Source organism: Salvelinus fontinalis, chromosome 30 (genome assembly GCF_029448725.1).
Source record: "Salvelinus fontinalis isolate EN_2023a chromosome 30, ASM2944872v1, whole genome shotgun sequence".
NCBI classification, from domain to species: Eukaryota; Metazoa; Chordata; class Actinopteri; order Salmoniformes; family Salmonidae; genus Salvelinus; species Salvelinus fontinalis.
This window is the reverse complement of record NC_074694.1, coordinates 23582098-23601427: the sequence shown is the minus strand read 5'-3', so window position 1 is coordinate 23601427 and position 19330 is coordinate 23582098. Positions and strand designations below refer to the sequence as shown.

Below are 19330 nucleotides of genomic sequence, written 5' to 3'. Positions count from 1 at the left end.
GTTGAGTGGAACACTGGCCTTTTAATGCCAAGCGGCAAGCGTTCACACGCGTATTGTTACAGTGTGGCTCGCTGCTGTACCCAACTGCCCATTGTACTCCACACCTATCAGATGACAGGGACATGCATGCGTCTGTCACTTAGTGTAGTCTACCTGGTCGCCACGTGGCAGCTGCTATATGACTTCACAGCATCACCTGGGCCCAAAGGGACAGTAAGAGGTTCTCACCTGGACAGATGCTACACAGGGCCATGCTCTCCAGGTGACTAATTGGTCGCTTTAAAGCCAGTCCTTGTCAAATATGCATGAGGAGCTATTGTGGTGCCTGCTGTATGTCTGGTTCTATTGACTATGGCCTTAGAAACTTCACATAACATGTTGTGGTTGATTTAGCATTCTATTGTAACTGTCACCTGAGAGGAATAGGCTGTAAATAAAGTATCTTTGCGTCAGGACTTTGATAAGCACTTATTGATCCCTCTTTCCCTTTCCCTTATTGGAGACATAATATGTGCTGTAATGAAACATCAGGGCAGTCATGGGTTATTAAAAAAAGCTTTTACTGGCAAAAATGTTTACTTCAGTGGCAATGACATTTCAAATCCAATTGTGACAAATAAATCCATATATACAGGATTACCAAACTTACTCTTAAAAATCAAAAGTACAAAACGTATCTTTAAAATTGAGTATTAGCTTGTTGAGTTGATCATTGTCCATAATCACATTCTATTTGTGTGCAGATTTGGACTTTTTGGGTGTTTTTATTCCTCCTTTTTTCTTGGGCGTTGAGAACTCCTTGATGCAACACTCACAAACCCAGCACCCTGAGGAGAAAAAACTATGATGTTACATATTACAGTAGAGCCACATCAAACCAAAGGCTAAAAAGAGACTGCATTGTGGGATCCTTCAGACTAAAAGGCATCTGACAAAAAACAGCTATTTCTAGCATTTGATTTCAACACTTATAAAGCACTTTGACCACATTCCAAACATGAACTTTCTGATGTTTAATGTGCAGCTACACTAACTATAGCAAATTGAGGTAACAAACAACCCTTCTTGACTGCACAAAAAAAATAAAACTTAATTGTCAGTCTTCACCCCAAGCCGAAAAAGTAGTTCAGTTGGCTAAGCAAATTAATAATGCTGTTTCACATAAAACCAGCTGAATTCAAATCACCACAAAACTACATTTGAGACTACATAAGAGAAAGTGAGAGAGCGCGCAACAGAGTCCCTTCCTTCCATGAAATAATCACTGATCTAACACACGCATTGATAGGAGTAAGCAACGATTCCATCACAAAGATTTCACCAAGGAAAGAAGTAATGATGCATCCTTAAAGTATTTGAAAAGACCCAGAGAGAGAGCTCACCTAGAGGGATGGAGTCTAGGCCCACGCAGAAGGTGTGGAAGCCCCGGTCACACTTGTCACAGAACATCATCTCCTCCTCGTGGTGGGGCTGCTCACACACCGTGCACGTCTTACACTCCATACACTGCCACGGGTAGGTCTTAATCAGGCCCACCAGCTCCTCACTCATATCCAGGCACGATGGGTGACCTGGGACACGCACACATACACACAGGGCATCGCTCGCACCACTACTCCAAAACACACTGCATAATCCCAACTTGTGATCTCGACTAGGCTAATTGAACGAAGTTATTTTGCTCATATTTTAGAAGCTGTATGTTCATTGTGAACAATGCTATGTTGTAAATGAAAGCTAGTGTGATTTGTCAGTTTTAATTTAAAAACAAAACAGAAGTTCCACTTACCACTGTTCTTGCACTGTGAGCAGTGAATGAGAGCTTCTGGCTTTCCTTTCTTGTTGGACTCCTTACCCTTCTGGCAAATGCCACAAATAGCATTGGGTATGACCTTAGGCTGCAAGGGCAGAACAATGCTATAATTTTTAGCAACAAGGCTTAGTGCACCATGTGACAAAGGGCTTCTGAGCAACACGCATTATACTGTACAATATGTAAAAGCCTAAAAGGCCTGATAGAATGTATATATACACATGTATTTTCACTCGCAATTGATCCAATCTTGTTAGGTGCTTCTTATTTCACCCCCTCAAATAAGAATGACTAAAAAGAGCCTATTGTCTAATTTTGAGAGCCTCCCACATCAAATCTTTGCTTGTAGTCATCACTTATATATAGTCGTGGGGACTGGGAGACTACGATACTTGGATCTCAAGAGCGCCAATGGCAAAAACCAAGAGGTCAAGTTGATTTAAGATTAAGTTGGATGTGCCATGCTGTCCCCCATCACCGCTCATAGCAGGTTAAACACTTGAATGTCTCTCCCGAGGAGACCGAGGTGTTTCCACCCACATTTATAAAAAGGCAGTTAGCCAAAGACATTTCTGACAGGAGGAAAACTCCTCTTTCACTGCAGATATATATTTCTTTACAGGACCTCAGTCTCTGTGCTGCTAACACAATCAAAACATCTCTGTACAGTCTATTTGTTTGAAATCTTTATTTCAATGGTTAACTGTGTCTAAATACTGACACATCAAACGTTTTCCTACATAAAAAGTATTGGATTAGATAAGAGCAGTTAAAGCCTTTCTAAGAAACAAACAACGAAACGTGGGAGGGCAAATCGGAGATTAGAGACACACAGTTAAGTTAATAAAGGACATAGCTAATTGAATACAAGAGGTCTTCACAGAAAGAGGAGTGCCAGCTAAACTAGGAGAACAAAAATGTATCCAAAGGAAGGTATGACAATCAGAAGGGACACCATTATGCCATTGCACTCAAATCAAACATGTAAGACACATTAAATTCTGAGCGTGAAAAATATACAAATTGAGCTTTGAAGGATCAACATAAACTGTACCTACTTAGGTGCGCAGTCTGCACAAATATTGGGAATGTGTGCAATCAATTGGGAGGATACAGCCCATGAGTATGAAGTAGGCTGTGTGTTCATGGAAATATCACCTATTTTCAAAATGTCAACCCGTTTGATGTTGCCATCCTGAAAATGTTTCATTTGACTGGTGCAAAACATAAGAAAAGAAAAGGTTACATATTTTCTGTTAGGCTTCAGATGGCTACCCCTGCAGTGTAGTGCCAACACAAGCAATTTATACCACTACGATTATGAAAATAATAATTTCTTGTACAGACCATGAACTCTACTTTAATGCCATGTTTTCTATGGCGACATTAATAGGTTGAGTACATTTTTCTGCAAGTATTGTATCTGTATTGGCTTCAGTCTTAATTCAATGAGCGCCGATATTGGAAAGTTATTGTTAAATTCCAAACACATCTATGACGCATTACATACTAACAATAAAGAGAGGGTAAGTAGACAAAGGTTTAAAAAAGTTTGGTTTAAAAGTGTGGTGTGCACTCAAAACAAATGATTCTAAATCCCCTTGGAAACATAAGACAAATCCATCCCTGTGGAAAGTTATGAGCTCTCCACATCAATCAATGCGCAAATCCTGATGTATGATATGGTGTTTGTGGTGTAGTAATACGTAATACTAGTCATGCCATGACAAGCTATGTATATTTGTGCTTACTGCTCTTGCTGTCGGTTTTGGCAAACTAAATTTGATCAATTCTGCCATGTTTCCCTTGCAGTAAAACAGATGAGAGTAAATTGTCAGAAGGTAGATCATGTTGATCCCAGAAATGCCATTCTCTTATCAAATAATTTAAACTTAACACAACAATAACTTTCAGAGGCAACCGAAAGTAAAAAAGCCAACATATAGAATGTGTATTAACAGGCGTCTGACACACTGACATTGTGTTCTCCAGTTTCATAATAAACAAAGAACAGTCTGTAAAGTTATATCAAACAACCGTTATAGAATAACGGCACAAGAATACTGGTTTAAAAGCATACTAAATATACACAGACATCATTTGAATTATAAAACTTTTAAACACTCAAGTATTAATGTAATTTTAGTGCTACTACTAAATAAAATGTATGCTACTACTAAATAAAATGTATGTATCTTATAAAGTATGTATCATAAGAAATATGTTGTTTAAAAACAATGAATTTAGCAGCCAAATATACTGTAACTGGTCTCTTGTCTTAATTAGTGTGTTGCCAAGTACACAGAAGAGAGGTATATTAAGACATTCAAATAGGGTAAAAAATGTACAAGTCTTTAAGACCAATCAAAAGTGCAGTGAAGAACAAGTCCTAGATGTGACAGAACTACTCCAAAATGTTATTGCTCATAAATTCTGATACGGAACCATCAGTGTATTACCATACGTTTGGTATAGAACCATCACTGTTTTAAAGAGACTTTCCGGAAGATTTGCATACTTTATAGCCAGTAGTTCTGAAAGTAACGCTGAAGAGCCAAAACGGGTCCCTAAAATTGCTTCCATGCAGTACGTCATTGCTCGCTGTGTCACTGAGTCGTTGGGCCCGCCCTGCAACCTCATTGGATAACGCTGGGCAGGCCTGGGCCAGCCTTCTTCTTCTCTCACTGAGCAACTCGTCAATGTGCATCTTGCTAGCTGTCACTCAAATGGCAAAGTGCTGAAGCAGATTGGCTGGAACTCTAATTGCAATGGGGCTTGCCCACGTGTGCCAAGCTTGCATTGCTCAAAACACAGCTTCCAGAAAAGTTGTTTTCAAACTAGGGATTTTGTGGCTAATTGAGGTAAGACAATAATTCTACTCATAGACTATGCATGTATGAACTACACATTGCCACATCCAGCCCAAAGCGGGAGGTTTAAAAAAAATACTTAAGTAGTCGTCAAAGATCCGGAACGTCTCTTTAACCATATGGTCGGTTCACAACCAAACTGGACCAAGTGGAAGAGGGAAGGCAGAGTGTTGCCCCAAGAGAGAACTATTGCCACCTGGTGGAGTGTGTGTGTTAGGAGTGACAGGGCCAGAAATCGGGGTGGGGACAAAGGAGGGTCTCTCTACTGAAAGTGCTGAAGAAGCTGGAAGAGGTGGCGGAGTAGGGGAAAGGGAAAATAAGTGCTGTTGGAGAAAGTCAGGGGCTTTTTTCTTCTACCTTGTACCCAGGGACAGATTTGTGTTGGTTGAGGCGTGGGGTGGCATCTTTAGCCGGGGTGGCAGTCCTGTCCTTGGCCTTGCCCTTTGACTGCACTCCACTGTCCTGACTGTCCCCATCTGAGGTGTTTCCAGATGAGCTGTCCTGTAGACACAATTCAGTTCTTACTATTCAAGCAAGCTGCCAAGAAGTTTACATAGTCAACCTACAAAGCATCTCTAGGCATTTACTGGAAATACAATACAACATGTCATTGCATCTCAAGCTCTGAAATCAAGAGAAACGTGTAAAAATAGTTCCAGAATCCAGTTCCTTACTGAATTTTTCTTGCCCTCTTCTCCCTTGTTTTCATCTGCATCATCCGAGTCCCCATCACTGTCCAGGGCAGGCAGCTCCGGGTCAAGGGGGGGCTCGAACAGGGCTGTGTTCAGGGGCAAGTAGCGCAGCTCGTTGGGAGAGTACCTGTATCAAACACAGGAACATCAATTTATCAGCTATTCAAATATCTTTAGAGGTCAGGACCTCATTCATGAAGACTATTTTTTTGGTTAGTGACCCATACCTTTTGTAATAGTCTTGGAACTGCCCAGGGATGAGGGCCACTGGATAGGGTCCAGTCTTGGTTCTCTCTGGAGGAAGAACTTTATACCTCCCTTGGGGTACTTGGATAATCTGTTCGAAAGTTGCATTTGAAACACTTCAATTACATGTTCAAATTCACACAAATAAGTCTTACAGTTTACCAATGTACCGATATACTGTATCTACTCTAACATGAACAAGTGGGAGTTCTTATGAACACATACAAAATATGTATGACTACTAAGCCTATGTGTTTATTCAAGGTATTAACGTACATGTGTCTGAAGGTCAAAATATGCCCTTCTCTCTTCCATCCTTTCCCTGTTAAAGTTACTGTTGAACTCTGCAGCTTTCTTGGCAGCTTTCTTTATGTACTCTGGCACTTTACTGGCTTCAACCTTCTGAGGGTTTTGTTGCTGCATTTTCTAGGATATAAAAAATCAATGTTACAATACAACATATAGAATAACCATGTCAACCGTTAATGAACTGTGAGTGAAAATATAATCTGGGAATTTAAATCAAAGGCTGTTGTAACATATATTCACACTCCCTTTTTTCATCCACACCAAAGCTATAAAAAATGTGTCAATGTTGCGGAGCATACTAACATTAGTAATACTCTCTGAACTCAGAGTACTTACAGAGTACTCTTTTGCTATCCTCTGACGCTCTCTCTCTTGGAGAATGACAGAATACTCAGCATGTTTTCCCGGGTACTCCTTGATCATTAAATCAATAACTTCATCACTTCGTAAAGCAGTCAAACCTGGAAAAAGAGATTCACAATTACTTAATGTATACAGTTTCAAGGTAAGGAGTAGTCTAATTCCCCAAAACAACTATTGGGATGGCTTTGGCCCTGATTGGTCTGTCACACTCCAAGCTCTTCCTGGTTACGGAACAATTACATGTTTCTAAGTTCTTACCCAAGGTGCACTGTGTCTCAGTGATGACATTTTGCTCCCTCAGATATAGCTTCTCCTTGTGGGAGAGGTCTCTCCTTTCCAAATCTAAAATAAGAATATATTGGATAATTAAAAATAGTAGGCACAAACAACATTACATACATAAAAAAATGACAATATAAACAAAGCCTGAAGGCTTATTTCCATTGATGGTCCTTTGTAGCTCAGTTGGTTGAACATGCGCTTGTAACACCAGCCTAGTGGGTGTATTAATGTATACACGCATGACTATCAAATGTTAGCCACATCACCTGGATATTTTCGCTTGAATGAAGTCACTCCCAGATATTCACTGACTTGTTCTTGCAACATATAGTACTCCCCACTGCCATCTGAGGGCCACCTGTACTCAGTCAGATTTTCTGCTGAGAAGTATGTGGGCCTGGGGAAACACACGTATGACTGAAAGGTTAAGAGCAGGGTAAAGTCTTAAGCCTATGTTAATAGACACAGAGGCTGCGATTAGACCGGTCCAATTCTGATATTTCTTTCACTAATTGGTCTTTTGACCAATCAGATAAGCTCTGAACAAGATTGGTGTAAAAAGATCTGATGTGATTGATCAAAAAAACAATTAGTGGGAAAAAAAGATCAGCCTAACTGTTAACGGGGATTGGGTGTGGTCTATTAGGAAGTAGCGATGCAAATATGTCTATCTACGCCTTCAGATACGACCTTACCACATACCCAAGTTCCTGACTGGAGGTGTCGCAACTTCTGGAACTGTCGCCTGAACCCATGCGCCGCCTTTTTGGAGCTTGACTGCCATCATTGGAAACTTCCTCAATGTCATCCTAAAAATACAGTTAGGATACACAGTTAGGATACACAAAACACCTGAACTATTACTTGTTAAAGTTAAAAGTTCTCTCCAGAATGAAAGTTTGTTGGCCACTGAACAAAAATGTAAAGGAAACATGTAGTGTTGGTCCAATGTTTCATGAGCTGAAATAAAAGATTGCAGAAATGGTCCATATGCAGAAAAAGCTTATTTCTCTCAAATATTTCTTATTTTCCAAGATAATCCACTCTAAAATGTGCAGTTGTGACACAACACAATGTCACATACAGTGTCTTAAGTTGAGGGAGTGTGCAATTGGCATGCTGACTGCAGGAATGTCCACCAGAGCTATTGCCAGAGAATTCTATGTTAATTTCTCTTCCTATAAGCCACCTCAAACATTGTTTTAGAAAAATTGGCAGTACGTACAATTGGCCTCACAACCTACTGTAAGTCGCTCTGGATAAATGTTTAAAAAAATGACATGTAAAAAGCAAGCCTAGAGGTAGCGCATTCATAGATGCCAGCTATAGGGTCTTCAGAAAGTATTCATACCCCTTGAATTTTTCCACATCATGTTGTGTTACAGCCTGAATTTAAAATTGATTAAATGTAAATGTGTTATTGGCCTACACACAATACCCCATAATATCAAAGTGGATTATGTTTTTAGAAATGTGTACAAATTCATTAAAAATGAAAAGCTGAAATGTCTTGATCAATAAGTATTCAACACCTTTGTTATGGCAAGCCTTACTAAGTTCAGAAGTAAAAATGTGCTTAACAAGTCACATATGTTGCATGGACTCACCGTGTGCAATAGTGTTTACCATGATTTTTTTTTCATGACTACCTCATCTCTGTACCCCACACATACAATTATCTCTAAAGGTCCCTCAGTCGAGCAGTGAATTTCAAACAGATTCAACCACAAAGACCAGGGAGGATTTCCAATGCCTCGCAAAGAAGGGCACCTATTGGTAGATGGGTACATTTTTAAAAAGCAGACATTGAATAACCCTTTGAGCATGGTGAAGTTATTAATTAAACTTTGGATGGTGAATCAATACACCTAGTCACTAAAAAGATACAGGCGTCCTAACTCAGTTGCCGGAGAAGAAGGAAACCGCTCAGGGATTTCACCATGAGGCCAATGGTGACTTTAAAACAGTTACAGAGTTTAATGGCTGTGATAGGAGAAAACTGAGGATGGATCAACAACATTGTAGTTACTCCACAATACTAACCTAAATGACAGAGTGAAAAGAAGGAAGGACATGAATCGTGCTCGCAATAAGGCACTAAAGTAAAACTGCAAAAAATGTGGCAAACAAATGAACTTCATGTCCTGAATACAAAGTGTTGTTTGGAGCAAATCCAACACAACATTACTGAGCACCACCCTTCATATTTTCAAGCACGGTGGTGGCTGCATCATGTTATCGGTATGCTTGTCATCGGCAAGGACTGAGGAGTTTAGTATAAAAATAAATGTAATAGAGCTAAGCACAGGCAATATCCTAGAGGAAAACCTGGTTTAGTCTGTTTTCCAACATACACTTGGAGACATATTAACCTTTCAGCAGGACAATAACCTAAAACACAAGGCCAAATATACACTGGAGTTGCTTACCAAGACAACATTGAATGTTCCTGAGTGGCCTAGTTACAGTTTTGACTGAAATCCACTTGAAAACCTATGGCAAGACTGATACAATCCAGATGTGCAAACTGCAAAGCTCTTAGACTTACCCAGAAAGACTCACTGCTGTAATCGCTGCCAAAGGTGACTTTAACATGTATTGACTCAGACATGTGAATACTTATGTAAATTATATATATTTCTGTATTTTATTTTCAATCAATTTCAAGAAAAAAAAGCTCAAAACATGTTTTCTCTGTCATTATGGGGTATTCTGTGTAGATGGGTGAGAGAAAAAGCATATATTTAATACATTTTGAATTCAGGCTGTAACAACAAAATGTGGAATAAGTCAAGGCGTATGAATACCTTCTGAAGGCACTGTACCTTTAGCATCTATTGACGACAGTATGTTCGTGCCAAGAGCCCTGACGCTTGTTCTAAACGTTAACACGTATATTCCGCGGTACAGTTTTGTAAACAGAAGGAACAGATCTTATCAGCAAGAAACAATATATTTTTTTAAACGGTTAAATTACTACACACTAAGAGTGTGAACGTTAAAATGTCAAAACATTTAAACAAAATTGTAATCCTTAACATTAAAGAACAATCCCAAACCCTTTTTATGGCAGTGCAGTTACCACAAAACAATATTTTCTGTGTTACAGCCTAACTAGACTATAGGCTATAAAGGCTGGGGAAAGTTCTGTAATTTAAATAGAACTTTAGGCTACTTTGGTGAATTTGCGAGGCATGCAAGATAGATTACCAAGACATATGCACACAATTTTTTTCTGCTTGCCCACTCCTCGCTCTCCCTCGCCTGGGGCATATTCATTACACAGATTTGGTTGCAAAATGTTTCTTAAACGAAAGCAAACTGAATGAAACGGCGAGGGAGAGACCTAACTGCATTTCTCCAATAGAAACTCTCCTTTTAGTTGCAAATTGTTTTGCAACTGTTTCAACTAATGATTACACCCGTGTGTTCAGTCTTGGTAACTAAATCAGACTCCTCCGTTCCAAAACTACTGAATCTTTCTTTTGATTTTCCCATGAAGTCAAGCAAAGAGACACTGAGTTTGAAGGTAGGGCTTGAAATACATCCACAGGTACACCTCCAATTGACTCAAATTATGTCAATTAGCATATCAGAAGCTTCTAAAGCCATTGCATAATTTTCTGGAATTTTCCAAGCTGTTTAAAGGCACAGTCAACTAAGTATGTAAACTTCTGACCCACTGGAATTGTGATTAAGTGAAATAATCTGTCTGTAAACAATTGTTGGAAAAATTGCTTGTGTCATGCACAAAGTAGATGTCCTAACTGACTTGCCAAAACTATAGTTTGTTAACAAGAAATTTGTGGAGTGGTTGAAAAACAAGTTTTAATGACTCCAACCTAAGTGTATGTAAACTTCCAACTTCAACTGTATGTGTGGCAACATCCAAACTTTTCCCCAACAGATATTATCAATCAAACAATTCCAATAAGGCATGACATAAGGTATACATACAACATCCTGCTGAAACAAGGTAGGTACCGCTCTGTTGTTTAATGGACCAAAAGAGAAACAAATCTTTCCTACTGATGAGAACAGAGTTAATGGAAGGTAGGCTCTGAGGGTCAGGTCTTGACACGTTCCTGAATAATAAAGCAACACCTGAGAGATTTGCAAAATCTTTTGGTGTTACAGGGACCTTGTAAAGTGATAAGAATTCCTCATAACTAAGTAAAAAACCCTCCGCATTTACAAGTTGGCTCACCAATAGAATATTATTTCTGAACCAAAATTCTAAAAACAAAGAAGTATTTTTATACAATATATCCCGATTATTCCATATATAATATCTGTGTGGAGAATCATTTATATGCATAATTTAAGTCCATGACAAGAAAACCTGCCAATGAAAAGCAGAAAGTTTCACTGGAACTTTGTCAATAATATAATTGCAAACCAACATGAAGTTAAGACCATCAAAAGTAGAGAAGACATGATGAGGAATAAAATTCTACATAGAAGTGGGTCTTCTTAGGAATAGTTTTATCCAATTGATCTTAAAAGTATAATTTAAGGTAGTAAAGTCCAGAAAAATCAGCCCACCATACTCATACGTGTTCATAACAACAGTTTTCCTAGTGTAATGTGTACAGTTTCTCCACAGAAAGTTGAAAAGCATCTGATCTATCTCCTTGCTTATTTTACCGTCAAGATATAAAGATATCTGTAGAGATACATTCAGCCTTGGTTATTAGGACTCTTCCTTTTAAAGATAAGTCCCTCCGTAGCCATTGATTTAGCCTCTTCTGAGTTTTTTTTATGAGAGTTAAAATTTAGTAAGGCTCTAGACTTCTGATCCGTAGTAATGGTTATGCCTAAATACGTAAGTTCTTCTTTCACTGGAATACCATAATATTAAGGTGTCAAACAATCTTTGACGGCCATGAGTCCACATTTATTCGAGTTCGATTCACATTGATCGATATGGGAATTTGGTTTGCGTCTTTCAGAAAAAGTGTAGTATCATCAGCCAGCTGGATTATAATAATTTATTTACCAGCTATGGAAATACCTTGTACAGGACTATTATTTAAAGAATGTGTAAGAAGTTGGGTGATTAATAAAAACAGATACAGAGAGATTGGACAGCCTTGCCTAATTCCTCTCTAACTCAAATCTAGGTAAGGTGCCATATTTCAATTTGATAGTGCTGTTACCATTTGTATAGAGTCTTAATAACATTACAGAAAAAATCCCCAAAGCCAAATTTCTCAAGGGAGTGGAAGAGGAACTGATGCTCTACTGTGTCAAATGCTTTATAAAAATCTTAAAATAATATGAAGCTATCCTCGGCTATTAGGTCTGAGTAGTCAAGTATGTCTAATACTTGATATTGTTAGAAATATGTATATTCCTCATAAAGCCACTGTGTCTCATCAATGATTGCATCCAGGACTTCTTTAATTATTTTTGCAAGTAGTAAGGCTAATATCTGTGTAGGGTGCCGTCTTTCGGATGGGACGTTAAACGGGTGTCCTGACTCTCTGAGGTCATTAAAGATCCCATGGCACTTATCGTAAGAGTAGGGGTGTTAACCCCGGTGTCCTGGCTAAATTCCCAATCTGGCCCTCAAACCATCATGGTCACCTAATAATCCCCAGTTTACAATTGGCTCATTCATCCCCCTCCTCTCCCCTGTAACTATTCCCCAGGTCGTTGCTGCAAATGAGAACGTGTTCTCAGTCAACTTACCTGGTAAAATAACGGGGAAAAAAATAATAATAATAAAAAAAAAATCTTATAGTCATTATTAAGAAGACAAATTGGACACCAGTTATCGATGAGCAGCACTTCTTTTTTAGGCTTAGGTGTCAGTGTTATTAACCCCTGACTCATTGTAGGAGGGAGAACATTGTTTAGAAAATAATATGTAAAATTCTGAAGTAATTCCATCAACACCTGGTGATTTATTGTTCTTAGATGTTTGATAAACTCTAATCTCTTCAACTTGATGGGTTCATCACACTGTTTAGATTCTATATCACTGATAGTGAACATTATTCAGTGAGTCAAAAAACATCTGTGGATTCCTGACAGTACATAGAGCTATACAATTTCCTGTAAAAATTGCTACAGTATTTAGCGATTAATTTTGGGTCATCTGTAATAACACCATCAATGTTTAACTTATTGATAGTGTTATTTGTAGAGTGAAATTTCTCACGTCTAAAGAAATAAGATGATTTCTGTTCTCCCTCAATCCATTTTTTCCTAGATCTAATAAAGGCTCCGTCTGCATTTAATCTCTCTCATATATATACACTGCTCAAAAAAATAAAGGGAACACTTAAACAACACAATGTAACTCCAAGTCAATCACACTTCTGTGAAATCAAACTGTCCACTTAGGAAGCAACACTGATTGACAATAAATTTCACATGCTGTTGTGCAAATGGAATAGACAAAAGGTGGAAATTATAGGCAATTAGCAAGACATGCCCCAAAAAAGGAGACCTGTATGCCCCTTTAAAACAATATCAGTTACTGTATGCATAAACAATAAATACAACTTTCAGTCTTCTTCATAAGTTTGTAAACAAACTAGACCTTCTGGTCTGGTCACACAGAACAAAATAATAAAATTGAGGTACCTGAGTATTCTGAAAAATAGTCACCTGATGCTTGTTAGGTAACATTACTCAGTACAAGGGAAATGGGAATACCATGGCTGAAACTATCAATCTGTCCTTCTGGTGAGATTCTACGGAGGAATATGGATTTCCGAACCGTTGATGAAGCCTCGTCTTCCGACGAAGTAAGCAGCCTTTCCCTCATTTCGTGCTTTCTTGATCGTTGGCCACAACTTGTTCCTACTTTTTTTTCACATCATGCAAACTCCAGTCTTTTTCAAGCCTTGGATAACCATGATGTTCGCGCCTACCATTTTCTCAATGGCATCAGACCTGGAGTTGATAAGTAAGGAGAGGCTGCCACGATGTCAGAGTTCATGTTGTTGTTTTTTGGAGGGTGGAGGTTTGCGCAGAGTAACCGGTGAAGAGGGGAATTCGTCATCTTCAACGGCTTTCGAAAGCATGAGATTATCCATAGGGCAAGCGTAGTTATGGCAGTTGTCTATAAGCACGTTTCTCTCTTGTTGATTAGCAATAGAACGGCTAGCTTCTTCCTTTCTTTTTTTGTCACAACTTCACATGGACATGCCGAAATAAATTATCCAATTATTATTCCAGTCCCAGGAAAGTTCTGATATCTTGAACAAATTCAACTGTTTTCCCCCACAATCTTTCTGAAAGTTTGTTGCGGAGCTCGGTAAAAAAAGCCTCTGTTCAAGCCGCCATCTTGGCCTCCCGCCTTAAGTGGACACTTCTGATGACGTATCATGACGTCTGACGAGTATACACTTGCAGGGCAAGGGAGGAAGGAATGATTTTTAAATGGACCACCCTTGGCCGGAAATGTGTCTCCTTCATGCCGCGATGATTGAGTTTTCAACCACCGGTAGCATATTGGTGCTTTATATGCACTACAGTCAATAATGAGTGCATGTCTACTTATATAATTGTTAATATACGCCTACTGTATGATAGCTAGCATATTAATTAGCTAACTAACGTTAGCCTGCCTAGCTTGAACTTCTGAAGGAAAATATTTTATTTCTACAATTTCCAAAAGATAACCAAAAACAAAACATGTGAGACGTTTGTGCCACCGTGTGCATTAGTAACACAATTTCGAACGTATTTGCATTAGTTTTTACTTACAGTTGTATGGTGACTTCTCCATTGATGTTGTTTTTACGTTTTCGGGGACTTTTCTTAGTGGATGTACAATCGTCACAAATGTAATTATGGGGAGTTCAGGCCCGAAGTGAACATAATCGTACACTCGCAAAGCAAACTAAAAATTTGAGGACTGAGGGGCTTACGTTGCAAACTTCCCTTGCTTGGCTAATCCTTTGGACCGCCCTCCAAGATGGTGAAGGGGATCCCCCAAAGGCATAAGGCAAGGGTAAGTGGGCGTCTTTCACATTTTTGGACGGCAGCCACAGACCGAAGACTGATACCACTACATGTTCTAATTAGCCATCTGCGTCTCTGAACATCTGTTTGTGTAATCGGAAGACTAATGCCACAAACCTGTTGTCACTAAAAAATACTGTGAGGCTGCAACTGTGTTAAAACTAGTTAACAGTAAGTGGATATTTAGCATTTGTGAAATTATTTTGATGTGATATGAAAGTAAAGGGCTTTATGTTTTTAGAACTGTACCGCAATTGAGAATACATTCACGTTTAGATGGTATTTATGAATTTTGGCTGACAAAGCCCAATCGCCTCGAAGCAGAACACATAAGGTCCTTGGACTATAAGGAGTAACATTAGGCTCATGTAGTCCATTATTGGGTTAGCCTGTGGCGGCTGCTGAGGGGAGGTCGGCTCATAATAATGGCTAGAATATAGCAAATGGAATGGCACCAACATGCGTTAGGTGTTTTGATACCATTCCACTCTAGCCATTTCCACGAGCCCGTCCTCCCCAATTAAGGTGCAACCAACCTCCTGTGGCTAGCCTTGAGGTAGGCCTAGTCCCAATTGTGATGATGCCCTCCATTGCCTGTGCAGCATAGTCACGCACGTTTACATAGAACGTCCGTTGTATGTCACGAAAGTTGAATAAAAATGGAACTTACTCTGACCCTTGTCCTTGGGGTTGGTCCTTCAACTGGTTGAAATTTAGAACAAAATAACGACAGGAAATAATTATTCAACCGACTTCAAAACGCAGGTCTCTGTGTGGCAATCAAGAATTTGTTTGGTCATGACCCAGAGAAAGTGCACAAGACGGAAGTCATACCTGTCTTGCAAGTCTTGCAGGTGTTTACATGGTTTTGCACATGTGCCAGGTGATAAACTTTAATGGCAGTACCAGCGCTCTAAAAAGTCAGCAAAATAATACTTTCCTGTGGATATTATATATATATATTTTGTTTTATTACTTCTACCCCTTTTTCTCCCCAATATTCGCGACAGCCAATTGGTAGTCAGTCTTGTCCCATCGCTGCAACTCCCCTACGGACTAGGGAGAGGCGAAGGTCGAGAGTCATGCGTCCTCCGAAACACGACCCTGCCAAGCCGCACTGCTTCTTGACACGCTGCTCGCTTAACCTGGAAGCCATCCACACCAATGTGTCGGAAGAAAAAACATTCAACTGGAGACTGAGGTCATCTTGCAGGCGCCAGGCCCGCCGCAAGGAGTCGCTAGAGCTCGATGGGACACGGAAATCCCCACCGGCCAAACCCTCCCCTAACCCAGACGATGCTGGGATAATTGTGCACCGCCTCATTCGTCTACCAGTTACGGCCGGCTTTGACACAGCCTGGGATCGAACCCAGGGCTGTAGTTAGACTACTGCGCCACTCGGGAGGCCCTCCTATGAATATTTTGTCTCCAATTTCGACCATCTGAAGGACTAACCGCACAGACAACTGGTCGAGTAAGGTCAAATGCAATTGTATTCAACATTCTGGATAAGAATTTTTTGAAGCTTTGTTTCAGATAGTAACGTTATACCAATAATTGTCAATCCTTATCCCAGTCTGCTGTTCCCACATGCTTCAAGAGGGCCACCATTGTTCCTGTTCCCAAGAAATCTAAGGTAACTGAACTAAATGACTATCGGCCCGTAGCACTCACTTCCGTCATCATGAAGTGCTTTGAGAGACTAGTCAAGGACCATATCACCTCCACCCTACCTGACACCCTAGACCCACCCCAATTTGCTTACCGGACCAATAGGTCCACAGACGACGCAATCGCAACCACACCGCACACTGCCCTAACCCATCTGGACAAGAGGAATATCTATGTGAGAATGCTGTTCATCGACTACAGCTCAGCATTTAACACCATAGTACCCTCCAAACTCGTCATCAAGCTAAAGACCCTGGGTCTTGACCCCGCCCTGTGCAACTGGGTACTGGACTTCCTGACGGACCGCACCCAGGTGGTGAGGGTAGGTAACAACATCTCCACCCCGCTGATCCTCAACACCGGGGCCCCACAAGGGTGCGTTCTGAGCCCTCTCCTGTACTCCTTGTTCACCCACGACTGCGTGGCCATGCACGCCTCCAACTCAATCATCAAGTTTGCGGACGACACTACAGTGGTAGGCTTGATTACCAACAACGACGAGACGGCCTACAGGGAGGAGGTGAGGGCCCTCGGAGTGTGGTGTCAGGAAAATAACCTCACACTCAACGTCAACAAAACAAAGGAGATGATTGTGGACTTCAGGAAACAGCAGAGGGAGCACCCCCCTATCCACATCGACGGGACAGTAGTGGAGAGGGTAGTACGTTTTAAGTTCCTCGGCGTACACATCACGGACAAACTGAATTGTTCCACCCACACAGACAGAGTTGTGAAGACAACCTCAGGAGGCTGAAGAAATTCAGCTTGTCACCAAAAGCACACAAACTTATACAGATGCACAATCGAGAGCATCCTGTCGGGCTGTATCACCGCCTGGTACGGCAACTGCTCCACCCACAACCGTAAGGCTCTCCAACGGGTAGTGAGGTCTGCACAATGCATCACCGGGGGCAAACTACCTGCCCCCCAGGACACCTACACCACCCGATGTCACAGGAAGGCTATAAAGATCAAGGACAACAACCACCCGAGCCACTGCCTGTTCACCCCGCTATCATCCAGAAGGCGAGGTCAGTACAGGTGCATCAAAGCAGGGTCCGAGAGACTGAAAAACAGCTTCTACCTCAAGGCCATCAGACTGTTAAACAGCCACCACTAACATTTAGTGGCCGCTGCCAACATACTGACTCAACTCCAGCCACTTTAATAATGGGAATTGATGGAAATTATGTAAAAATGTATCACCAGCCACTTTAAACAATGCCACTTAATATAATATAATGTTTACATACCCTACATTACTCATCTCATATGTATATGTATATACTGTACTCTATATCATCTACTGCATCTTGCCATCTTTATGTAACACATGTATCACTAGCCACTTTAAACTATGTCACTTTATGTTTATATACCCTACATTACTCATCTCATATGTATATACTGTACTCTATACCATCTACTGCATCTTGCCTATGCCGTTCTGTACCATCACTCATTCATATATCTTTATGTACATATTCTTTATGCCTTTACACTTGTGTGTATAAGGTAGTAGTTGTGGAATTGTTAGGTTAGATTACTCGTTGGTTATTACTGAATTGTCGGAACTAGAAGCACAAGCATTTCGCTACACTCGCATTAACATCTGCTAACCATGTGTATGTGACAAATAAAATTTGTTTTGGTATCACAGTCGGATCCGAGTGGCGCAGCGGTCTAAGGCACTGCATCTCGGCGTATAATTGGCCCAGCGTCGTCCGCGTTTGGCCGGTGTAGGGCGTCATTGTAAATAATAATTTGTTCTTAACTGACTTGCCAAGTTAAATAAAGGTTAAATAAAATGTTTTAACGACAACGAACATTGGACTTGGACTGAAGTCTAATGACACACACGATGCTAACAAAAAAATGATATACTGGTACACTAAACAGCTAGCTAGGTACCTAGCTAGATAGCGAGACACTATGCTAGCTAAGCAAGTTAGTTAGCTAACGGTATGGATAGCTAACTAGTAATGTTAGTCGTTTGGCTAACAACGACAAGTTACAACACATCGAGCCTCCCACAGTAACATAACTAACAACTATCTACATTACAAGTGGCCTGCGTTCAACAACGCTGAATAAAACGAGTAGCTAACCTGGCCTACCACTATTAAATAGTAATTTGTAAATATTTGTCACGTTGCTAACTAGCGAAACGGCGGTAGGTTTGATGACAACAAAGGAGTTGGAGGTTGATGTGTTGTCGTTAGCGCGCACCGGCTTAGCATGTTGTCTTAAACACATTAGCATGTATGGCCAACAATTTGTATATTCTGTTACGATATATTTGCCAAGTTTACCTTTATAGACTGCGCTCCCGGGGTTGCAGGGTTGCTATCGCAAGGTCTGGGTGGGAGAACTGTAGCCATGTTCAGCGGCTACTAGCTAGCTAGTTTCAGAGATGCACACTAGCAGAATAATGTTACCGACTGGAAACAGGCACGGAACACATTTCCACAAACAAATGTTCCTCGAGTAATGTCCAACTCTAACCACTGATAATGCAACGGGTTGGTTGTTTAGCAACAAAACCGAAGCGTGCGCAACTATGGGGCGAAGTAGACGTGATTGGTTTACATTGTTGACAACATGTTAACTGTATTTCGTCTTCAAAGTTTACTAAAAACATAAATATTTGCACAATTAGCACTTGTCTCTCGTTGGTTAGCTAGCTAACATTAGTGCATTTTAGCATTCACCAGAAATCAGTCATAACACCTCAACAAGACATGATGCAAGAACAAGATTAAACTAGCTGAAAGGAGTCACTTGAAATTACCCACATGAAAGTTATTGTCATTTGGTAGCTGTCTGGAAACCAGAATTACAACAACTCACGGACCTCTTCCCCCGAAGCTTGCGCATCGTTTTTGTGACATTGTCAGCTAACACATCTACAGTCGTGGCCAAACGTTTTGAGAATGACACAAATATTAATTTCCACAAAGTCTGCTGCTTCAGTGTCTTTAGATATTTTTGTCAGATGTTACTATGGAATACTGAAGTATAATTACAAGCATTTCATAAGTGTCAAAGGCTTTTATTGACAATTACATGAAGTTGATGCAAAGAGTCAATATTGGCAGTGTTGA

At 40.3% G+C, this 19330-nt stretch overlaps 1 protein-coding gene across 3 annotated transcripts; it reads right to left on the bottom strand.

Annotated features, from left to right (window-relative positions):
• Positions 1-543: 543 nt before the first annotated feature.
• LOC129828846 (PHD finger protein 10) lies at positions 544-19128 on the bottom strand. Of its 3 annotated transcripts, none has more exons than XM_055890093.1 (12): positions 19022-19128; positions 7271-7384; positions 6842-6972; positions 6552-6635; positions 6267-6391; positions 5898-6047; positions 5603-5712; positions 5358-5502; positions 5041-5184; positions 1790-1898; positions 1383-1571; positions 544-827 (listed from the first exon to the last, which is right to left on the bottom strand). In XM_055890093.1, exons 1-12 carry the CDS (start codon positions 19036-19038, stop codon positions 730-732), a joined length of 1416 nt encoding a protein of 471 aa, XP_055746068.1. In that variant the 5' UTR covers positions 19039-19128; the 3' UTR covers positions 544-729. The 3 variants fall into 3 exon arrangements, with proteins under 3 accessions (XP_055746068.1, XP_055746069.1, XP_055746066.1); XM_055890094.1 differs by having other exon boundaries at positions 7278-7384; positions 19022-19124; XM_055890091.1 differs by lacking the exon at positions 19022-19128 and adding an exon at positions 18539-18722 and having other exon boundaries at positions 7278-7384.
• Positions 19129-19330: the final 202 nt, after the last annotated feature.

What these genes read in the sequence shown, in the direction of transcription:
- LOC129828846 (XM_055890091.1), bottom strand. Translation starts at nt 18,607, where the DNA reads ATGGCTACAGTTCTCCCACCCAGACCTTGCGATAGCAACCCTGCAACC. An exon ending in ACCTCCAGTCAGGAACTTGG is followed by an intron (nt 6,973 to 7,277) that starts GTATGTGGTAAG and finishes GTGTTTCCCCAG; the next exon opens with GCCCACATACTTCTCAGCAG. An exon ending in AAGAGGGCAAGAAAAATTCA is followed by an intron (nt 5,185 to 5,357) that starts GTAAGGAACTGG and finishes TTGTGTCTACAG; the next exon opens with GACAGCTCATCTGGAAACAC.